Source organism: Melitaea cinxia, chromosome 28 (genome assembly GCF_905220565.1).
Source record: "Melitaea cinxia chromosome 28, ilMelCinx1.1, whole genome shotgun sequence".
NCBI lineage: Eukaryota > Metazoa > Arthropoda > Insecta > Lepidoptera > Nymphalidae > Melitaea > Melitaea cinxia.
The window spans coordinates 3,170,153-3,180,961 of record NC_059421.1 but is presented as its reverse complement, the minus strand read 5'-3'; the positions used below and the strand labels follow the sequence as shown (position 1 = coordinate 3,180,961).

At 32.5% G+C, this 10,809-nt stretch overlaps 1 protein-coding gene across 1 annotated transcript; it reads right to left on the bottom strand.

Moving 5' to 3' along the window:
• Positions 1-506: 506 nt before the first annotated feature.
• Positions 507-6,414, bottom strand: LOC123667415 (putative mediator of RNA polymerase II transcription subunit 12). Its single transcript, XM_045601319.1, has 7 exons — positions 6,391-6,414; positions 5,068-5,187; positions 4,009-4,227; positions 2,285-3,603; positions 1,582-1,669; positions 919-992; positions 507-734 (listed from the first exon to the last, which is right to left on the bottom strand). Exons 1-7 carry the CDS (start codon positions 6,394-6,396, stop codon positions 665-667), a joined length of 1,896 nt encoding a protein of 631 aa, XP_045457275.1. The 5' UTR covers positions 6,397-6,414; the 3' UTR covers positions 507-664.
• Between the last annotated feature and the right edge of the window lie 4,395 nt (positions 6,415-10,809).

Genomic DNA, 10,809 nt, shown 5'->3' with positions numbered 1-10,809 from the left:
ACTTTATTGTACAACAAAACAGAAATAATACATATCAAATTGATTTTAACAAAGTATCATAAGGTATAAAGGGCGGCCTTACGATCTCTTCCAGGTAACCTAGGGGCAGAGCTACCATCTGGTATTGTGTCGGTGTAGGTGTACAAATTGTGACATAAACGTGTGAATATATTTACTTAAGCACATATACATACAAGTGCATACATAGATACATACATACATAAATATAATTTTATTCACGTTGAATATCAAGAAAATGTCAGAGAAATATCAGAAATGTCAGAATAATGTCAGAATTATAATCAATATACGTAATTATAAAACAACAGCGAACAAAAATATGTATATAAATACAAATTAAGGCAATAATATCGAACTACATTCGCTTTTCAGCGATAAGGGTGCCATTTGTACCTTATGATACTTTGTTAAAATCTATTTTGCTATGAATTATTTCTTGTTTTTGGTAAACATAAATTATATTATTATTATTATTATTACAGTATTAGAAAATTTACTGTGTGCAACTTAAATTTTCATTAAAACAAAATGGATCTTTTATTTAAAATGTAGCAACGTTAAATTTTTAGTTTGCAACGAAATCATTTTGCGGAAACGTAGATTTTAATTAAACGTGTCTTCTGATCAATCTGTAAAATTATTGTTACTGGTTTTGAGATAAGACCAAATGACCGGATCTGTCTAGAGTAAATATGGGCCTCACACGACGACTCCTGTAAATAAATAATTAATATGTAACTTAATAATCCAAGCATGATCTGACTGTGGGAAAAATCTCATTAAACTTAAAATGTATTCAAGAACTTACAAATTGACTTTAGAGAATTTTAATTTTATAAAATCGCAAAAGTAACTGTTAAAATTATATTAGATATGCAAAATTTAAATACACTTTACCTAAATCTTGCGTTCCTTCTTCCTGAAGCGACGGCTGTGGCTTGGGCGATTGCTGGACCATCTTCTGGTTCAGTCTTTGAAAAATTGAAATAAACATTAATAATGTATAATTTAAGAATTGTTTATAATTTTTTTCAACAGGATATCCGTACGGATATTTTTTTATAAAAATTTAAATTCATTCAGAATTTAATAATAGGCACTACTATAATAGTGTAAGTTTAACCTTGAGTAAATAATAATAATATTATAATTAAAAATTATTTTATGCTAAGCTGTGCCTGTGTGCTGTGCTATGCCCAAAGGTTGCCTGGAAGAGATCGCTACTCTAGCGATAAGACCGCCTTTGTACACTGTTTTTTTTTATTATTTGTAATATGTTATTGTGTTGATCGTTGTTGTGTACAATAAAGAGTATCTATCCATCTAAATTTCTCGCTACTTATCAAGATTCCGATTTTGTTGCTCAACTTCAACTCGCATGAATTAATCACAGTTACGTTTGTATGAAGTAACAAGATATATTCCACAATTTTATTATCTTAAGTTTACACATATGTTTATCATTATATTTTCCAAACATACTAATAAAAGCATGAAATCACAAATATAATTCATTTAATTTTTTTTTTTTTTTTTTAGAATAAAGTAGTTATTTTTTACCACGTCTTGAACTGAAGACTCAGTTGTTGTTCTTTCCTGTTCTTTTTGTGTCGGAGATCCATACTTTGCAAACACACGAGGTTGAGTTCTGTAGAAAATAATTTTAACTTAGACAGGTTTAGTAGATACTTAAAGTTATAATAAATTGCATTATAGTTTATCATGCAAAAACTAAATTGGTTTTTGTAATTTGAAGCCCAAGAGACTTAGTACTGTAAAACTTGTATTTATTTCGTTTAATTAAATTTACTGTTACTTTAAATAAAAATGCAGTAAGAAATAATCAAATAAAGTCATTGATAAACAAAATATTATATAGAAAATAACATCTTAATAGTAGCCTCGAAAAAATCTTTACATAAAATCTTATTTAATAGAATACTACCAAATAATTAAGATATATGCGTTTAATTGCACCACTTTGTTTTTGTTGTACAAATTCTTTGGAATATTTATTACATTAATATTTAGATAAACATCAAAATAAATTTCATTTAAGTAAGTTTCAATGACTTGACTTGAAACGAAATTTGTAATACAAGGTCTTTTGTTTTCCTTAACAATAATATATATTCAAGAAATCACATCAATCTATCAAGTATGCGCGCAGCGACACTTTAAATATAGGACGATGTGCACCACTTACTCATTCGAAACATTACCAAATACGATGAACTTATTAAAATTCCATCTTAGTACTGACCTTGTGCCAAATGCCGTAGCTACTGCAGTCACCTTGGGCCCTTCTTCTTGCTCATCTTCCTCAGTTGTCTCGCCTTGATCAGCCTCTATTCCATTTCCTTGCTGATTTAAATCTAGACCACTTTGTAATGCATTCTGATCTTGAAATACTTGCTGAGGTTGCACTTGATATTGATTTGGATTGTACTGTTGTGGAATAAACTGATTTTGATAAATTTGATCTCGATTTTGGTAATTTAAAGCTGGTTGAGCTAAATATAACGGCTGTTCGAAATTTTGGTACTGGTTTGCTGGTTGCGGTTGGTAGAATTGAGGTTGGTAGTTTTGGTATACAACTTGTTGGTCATTTTGCTCTATTTCTTCAACATCTTTTGGTCTTTGTGGCTGGGGAAATTGAGCAGGTTGTTGTGGTTGCGCAAATTGATTTGGTTGTGGTTGTGCGAAAAGGCTAGGTTGTTGTGCCTGTACAAATACATTTGGTTGCTGTGCAAATTGATTTGGCTGTTGTGGCTGCACATATACATTTGGCTGTTGGGGTTGCAAAAATTGATTTGGTTGTTGTGATTGCACATAAACATTTGGCTGTTGTGGTTGTGCAAACTGACCTGGTTGTTGAGGGAATGGATTTGGCTGGATCTGATTAAGAACTTGTGGTTGACCAACAACCTGTTGTGGTTGGTATTGAGGTAATGGTTGAACCGGTGCTTGCTCGGGTTGGTATTCATTAATTATCGGTTGGTATTGATTTAAAGGTGCTTGTAATAAAGCTGGTTGCTCTTGTTGAACTATAATGGGATTTTGAGCAAAACCTTGATTGGGAACCACAGCTTGTTGTGATAATAGTTCCCTTTGCGCTATCACTGAAGGCAAAGCTGACAAATGTGTGGGACCATCAAAACCTGGAGCAGGTGCTGCTTGTTCCGGCTGATAATAAAGAGGAGCTCGCAATTGACCAAGCTGCGCCAGTGATATGAACTGTGGCTGGGCATTAAGCTGAGCGAGAGGCCTCAAGAAGAGTTCAGGGGGATATTCTTGCAAGTTTTGTTTGGATACTTCAACTGAAACCTTTTCTTTTTTTTCATTCGTATCTTTTTCATCGCCAAAAGATTCACCTTCATTTAAATCGATCGGTTCCGTTGTCGTTTCTGCTTTTGGTGTTTTAAGTTCAGGTTTAATTGTTGTTGTTGTTGATGTAGTTTGGAAAGCGAATTGTCTTGGAGATTGCTGGTTTGGCAGTCCATTTGAAGGTGTGTTGGCGCGGGTAGCCTCAAACTCTCTCTGTCTTGCAAATTGACGCGCTTTTTCTAACTGTTGCTGGTACTAAAAACAGATATAATTTTGTAATTGTGTTTGTAATGTGGTAAAAATTTAAGATAACATATTTATATTATTTAAAATTTTTACCACCATTGTATTATATTTATATTATTTCACCAACTTTATAAAAGGAATAAAAAATTATTGCTACAAATTAAAGTGCAGAAAGAATTACGTATTTTATGCTATTATGGTTGTTAGTTATTTTTTTAGGATGGTTTAGCACCGTAATCAAATCAAATAACTGTTAGTCTAATAAGTCACGGGCTCATTACAAATAATTGTATAAATGTTATGTACGTTTTCAGAACAGGATTTTCATCCCACTAGCAAGAGTTTGGTGTGAATATACGTCATTATGTACTAGTGTGAAACTTATATCATATTTTTATTATTATAAATACAAACCTGTGTTTGTTGAAAGCTTGGATTTAACTTGCTAATATCTGCATTAATGCTAGGTCCCGTATACTGCTGTCCATTGATGGGGGACACTTGGAAAATAGGCTGTGGTTCAGGTACTGGCAGTCCTTGGACGGACACGTCAACATTATCGTCATAGTTGTTTGGTATGAATGGCCTTCTAGGATCCACTGGTGGCGGCAAGTATTCTTGATTTCGTGGAGCCTACCAGAAATAATAAATATGAAAAAAAATATTGAAAAGGATGAAAAAATTATATAAGGTAACTTATCAAACTAGTTAAATCTAACTTAGATCTTTTACTAATAGTGAAAAAAACAATAAAATGAAGTCAATTGTAAAATGTATTTTACTTAAAAGTGATATTTTTATGTAAATATATAATTTTATAATATTTTAAGTTTTAATTTAAATTAAAATCTTGTATGGGTATTTTGACTTTAATTTAGTTTACTGTTTAATACAAAAGTATGTCAAATATGGACATGAATTTATGAAATCCAAATAAAAAATGTTGCTCTGTTAAACTTATTTTTAACCGAATTCAAAAAGTAGGAGGTTTTCAATTCAACTGTATTTTTATGCGTGTGTTAAATCCTAACTTGACCGGTTAAATGATTCTTTTATTAATCAAAAGGTGGCGGTTATCATGTATCCTATTTAAATTTGATCGAGATCTGTCGATCGAGAATAGCTTTTTCTTTGCTTGACGATTTGTCATAAAACTTATAAGCCTTCTTAGTTACGATGAATAAGTACATATATGTTCACTCATTCAGCTTAATGGCTTCCAAAGTACGTATATGTTGCCACAAATAGAATTCTTTGATTGTCATAATAAGACAATTAATTACAAATCTTTTACATTGCTTTTTTTGTCTTAACGAAAACTGTACCAATAAATCTCATGCCGCTCATGCGAATATTCTCAATCCTACGTGATATTGACGAAATCATCTATGCAGTGCAGCATTAAAAAACATTATACTAAAAGAAGTTAAAGTGGGGTTTGGTCACAGATAATAAAAAAATATTAAGAATTACCAAAGATCTTTGCGGCAGTTCGAAAGCTGGTCCGTTTGGCCTCCAGCCGCTCGGTGCGTAGGGAGCGGGTGCTTCGGCCACCACACCGCTCAGTAGGACCGACACCAATATCAGAAGAACCTAGAATATCACATAAATATAAATTTATACACAATTTTCCGCGATTGTAATTTTAAAACTCCCAATATTTCGGAGACGTTGCTGACGCCATGGTCACAGGTGAAAGTTTAAAAACTTACAATTTTGCACTAAATTTATTCTTTAAACTACAAATGTGGACCTGTATTATAATTAATATGATAATACTATTAAAGACTATTTACTAAAATATCTATAAACTAGGCGGCGAATTATATTTGCGATTTTCAGTCCGTACTAGTTCAGTAGTGTTTTTTTTTTAGTCTAGTAGTGTTTTCTAATGTATCTATAAAGTAATCATCTTACAGATAAAATTAATTAGGGTTCAAAAGCGTTCGAAAGTAAGCCCTTTTTGTATTACTGATGTTTTCGATATATACAGAACAAGAATGAGTAGAAAAAATATACTGGAATTTAATAAGTTCATAAATTTAAAATGTGCTAGACTCTTATATAATTAAACTTTTATAATAATTGAGTAAAAATTATTAATTTTCATTGATTGATATAAGTGACTAAGAGCCTTTTTCATGATTGCTGATAAAGTTATTATCTGACAGATGAAAATTTCTCATAAATTTTTCTGTTTTACCATCAAAGGTAACTCTATCTGTGAGATATTTCTATTTGTAACCTGTGATTTCAAGAGTTGTCATTAATTATTTAAAGATATTCAGATCCAATGAACCCGTGTCTCTCATTTATAAAGCTTATCAGTTATGTACAAGATACACTATTAGCAACCGATGCTACGTGCCCCAATATTTAAATTTTCATATCTGGTATTTTATCTACTATAGATATAGTGATGACATTATTCTACTGACATTTTGTCAAAAAAAAACAGATACCTAAATACATTAAAACATAATGTTACATATAGACTTTAACAGCAAGGTGTAAATAGGCCCTTACGGCTTGTTTCGCTTCTATTGATTAACTACAATTTATCGAATTACAATTGTGAGTCGAATTATCACACATAATAAATTGGAATCCGATGGTAAAAAAGAAAATTAAAACAAACTTCTATTTGTTTGGTACCGTCAGTTCAGGACCGGTAACACAGGCCCATAGATAAATCAAAACGAGATTTCAAAAGATTTCAGAGACACTTGGTATTATTTAAATTCGATTTATCACACAATCACAAACACAAACGAAACAATAAAAACGTGTAATCACCTTCATTTTCGTTGACTTTCGCTTCGGGACAGGCGCGTGTGCATCGTTTTTATAGACAATAGCTTCGAAAATTTAAATTCTAAACGCGCGTATTATCGACCTTAGCAGTGCTCCTTGAAAATTCCGTCATAAATGCAGAGGTAACGCAATTTTGGACCTAATTGCTTTGATTTTAAGACTATTTGTTTTATATGAGGGTATTTTGATAAATTTGTCATTACTCATAGTTTACAAAAAGATTTTTTGCTCGTGGTACTAATTCACGCATTGCATAAATTTTGCATAGGCTATACAACTTTGCATTAATTATTAATTTGTTATGAAAATGCACTTGAATGTAAATAAAAATAGCAGGCTTACTGATTACAGCGTTGTCTTTTAGTCAACCTTAGGACGAACAAGAGTAGTGGCATAGTGAGAAGGGGCAAGGGGGCATACCCTGGGCGCTACGCACGAAAGGGGCGCCAAATGGTCCGCAAAACAAAAGTTTTTTTTTTTACATATTATATGGTTTTCGAATGGGGAGAGCGCTAAAAAGGTACTTATGAGAAATAAAAGGTATCTAAATGACATGGCCAATTTTTGTATGGGCGTTCGAACTTAGCGTACACCGATGACCTTTGATGTTATAAACTCGTGATAATAGGCACATTGAATTGTTATAATTATCAAACTCACAGAACTTGTAATTACAATAGACTAGACGTTAACAAGATGTAGGAGTATAGGTTATGATTTAAAAAACTAGACGCTTACAAATAATGAAGTTCCGAATTATTATGGACTACAGTAAACTGATATAGTTTCAGTAATAATAGGCATTTAAACAAGATAAAGGCCACCTTCTCATATCCCTTTTATTGCAAAGGTAAGGGAAACAAAATAAAAAAAAGAGTAAAAATTAATATTTGTTTTATTTTTAATATCCTTGAGCGTCTTTGGTGCGACAAAGCTGCAACAAAGCTGCGATCACCAATGACAACAACAACCAACAGTCCTGTTCTCTACAAGACAATTACAATAATAGCCTAAAATTGCTTCCAGGACAGAATCAATATATATGTCACAGACTGAAGCATACTTGATACGTTTATATATTGATAATCGCATGTCTAATATATGATCTTGAAAAGGCTAAGCCTATTAAAGGAAAAGGTGGTAAAAAACAACTACTACACTTGGAAAATGATAAAAACAATATTTTTAATAGATATTATGTGCATTGTACAACAAGTCTACAATGACCTCATACTTCAAGGTAATAATAACAGCAGGTTGCACCGTCTGTAGTGACCCTGGTTTCTGATCCAGGGGTTATGGGTTCGACTCCCGCTTTGAGCCTGGCTATAATATATATTTATATATTTACTTACATAATATGTATTGTATAATTCATATTTACTAAAATTACTACTATCAATACAAAAATAAAAAATCCACTTAAAAAAGTCAGTTTTAGTTAATAACGGCCTCTGCAATTAAAATCTCAAAAGAAATAAATCTAGAATAAAATACTACATTTTTCTTAGGGATACATTTGGACTCAAAACTTCAGTGGAATTCCCATTTGTCATCCTTGAATGGTAGACTCAGCTCCGTGGCATTCGCAGTTAGAAAAGTACGACAACTGACCGACGTTGCAACTGCACGCTGTTACTGTGGGGTAATGCTGCAGATATTGAGACTATATTTATCTTGCAAAAAAGGGCTATTCGCGGCATTTACGATCTTGGAGCTCGAGTCTCCCTACGGGATGTTTTCCAAAAGGTGGACATATTAACGATCGCGTCGCAGTATATTTATAACAATATTATGTATATCCACCAAAATATTCATTATTTTGAAATAAATAGTAATAATCGCATTGTAAACACGAGAAGGAATAAAAAATTGTAACTCCAAGTTTTCGTCTGCGCAAAGTAAACGTTTCCTTTCTGGGTCATGGTATTCGCATGTATAATAAAATACCACAAACGATTTTGGAATTGTCTCAACATAAATTTAAAGTTTTTATTAAAAAAAATTAATAGATAAAGCTTATTACTCGGTGCAGGATTACATCTATAATATAAAAATGAGTCGCTGAATGTGTTGCTAAGCGCAAAACTCGAGAACGGTTGGACCGATTTCGCAAATTCTTTTTTTAAAATATTCCTTGAAGTACGAGGATGGTTCTTACGGAGAGAAAAATTAAAAAAAAATTTAAAATTTCCTGAAAAAGTCTAAAAACAACACTTTTCTCCCATACAAAAGATTTATGATAATACTTAAAAGTCAATTTGAACTTCAATACCATACGATAAAGTTTGTGTTAGGCGATACGAAGTTCGCCGGGTCAGCTAGTAGTTAATAAAGATGTGTGGACTTAGTGACGCTGTATTTCATGCAACATGTTTCTAATTTTGTACTAAAACACAGTTTATATATTATTTTCAAAAGAGTAACTGCGGAGTTTCTTGCCGATTCTTCTCTGCAGAATCTACATTCCGAATCGGTGGTAGCTTCACTTTACAAAAATAATTATTTATTTTTAATTTTAATTTGTAAAATGACGATTCGAAAGTGCTCTTGGAGCCTATTTGAATAAAGCTATTTTTGATTTTGATTTTGAAATCTAGGCGTGTCATAATGCCATATCTATACAACTATACGCAATACAACAAATAAATAAAATTGGAGTGTCTCTTTGTAATATTAAAATAACTGCTTTTTACTAAATGCATATAGTATATATGCGGTACATAATATAATCTGTTCTATATAGTAACTCTGCTAACTAAACAATTTTTTTAATTCCACGTGGACTGAGTCGCGGACACAGCTAGTAGCTAGTAAGTAAGCTGAATTAAAAACTGACTTTTTAAATCGTCTTTATAAAAACTAACAACTAGTAATTATAATAATTGAAATAATTATAACATATTTTACGATAAAGGGGTATACAAGATACAGCGTATCAACACAGTCGAATTTCATTCAGTCTTTATTCGAAGTCGGATAAAATGGAATTCAGCGACGACAAATTCACGGATAGCAACTAATACATGCAAACGCTGAATAAACAATATTGTATTAAATAATATATATATAAATACTAGCTGTGCCCGCGGCTTCGCCCGCGTTGAAATCAGTTTGTCACAAAGTTTTCCCGGCAAACTACCAGTGAAACTCATCAAAATCGGCTTAGCCGTTCCGTAAACCTTCCTCTTGAACCGCATGAAAATCCATTCAGTAGATTTTGAGGGAATTGATCACATACACTTTTGGAGACTTTGTTTTATGATTCTCTAACTGTTACCCGCGACTACGTCCGTGTGGTTATGAAGATATGAATTACTATTAAGATGTTTAACGCAAATTATTTTGTTATTTCAGTCACTTGAAAGGCTTATCACAGTGAGCAACTTTTTAAATGGCACAATTTAGTATAATTCAATAGTTATTTTTACAAAACCTCTCTATACACCCATATTCTTAGTTTTATTTTCAGGCTGCAATATAAATAACCTATCAGGCAAACATATAGCTGCTGTATATATGTTTCATACAAACAAACTATCAACCCCAATGAAACCCCCTTAGCCGTGGAATATCGCAAAATCCGTTCTTAGTAGACGTCTACTAACTATAATCTACCTGCCCGCCAAATGTCATCTTTGTCCATCTTGGATGGATGGACCATCCAGCGGTTTTTGAGTTCTCGTGATAAGTGAGTCAGTGACCTTTCTCTTTTATATATATAGATTACAATTCATTATTTGGACACCTCCTCACAATCTATAGAGCCTACATTTTAAATTTTAAGTCTCTTACTTCAAAAACATAGGACTTTCATAAAAACTTCTTACCCCCGTCTTATCCTCTTAGGGGTCGAGTTTCATAAAATCCGTTCTTAGCGAATGTCTACGCCCTATAAGAAACCTACCTGCCAAATTTTAAGTTTTTAGCTGGTATCGTTTTGGAAATTTTGTGATGAGTGAGTCAACCTACCATCCCCCGTTTTAACCCCATAAGAGAGTTGATTTCTAAAGATACATTATTTAGACATCTTCTTACCATCTGTAGAGCATACATTTTAAATTTCAAGTATCTTACTTCAAAAACATGGGACTTTCATGCAAACTACCAAGTCCCGTTTTACCCCCTTAGGGGTTGAGTTTCGTGAAATCCATTTTTAACAAATGTTTACACCCTATAAGGAAACTACCTGCCAAACTTTAAGTTTGTGGTTGTTATAGTTTCGGAGATTCCGTGATGAGTGGATCAACCTACCATCCCCCGTTTTAACCCCAAAAAGGGATTTGATTTCTAAAGATACATTATTTGGACACCTTCTCACCATCTATGGAGCATACATTTTAAATTTCAAGTATCTTACTTCAAAAACATAAGACTTTCATACAAACTTCCAACCCCCGT

Bases quoted from the DNA above. Each gene is read 5' to 3' on its own strand.
- LOC123667415 (XM_045601319.1), bottom strand. The intron at 1,670-2,284 runs GTCAGTACTAAG...TATTTTCTACAG, and splicing joins GCTACGGCATTTGGCACAAG to AACTCAACCTCGTGTGTTTG. The intron at 993-1,581 runs GTAAAAAATAAC...AATTTTTCAAAG, and splicing joins AGTCTTCAGTTCAAGACGTG to ACTGAACCAGAAGATGGTCC.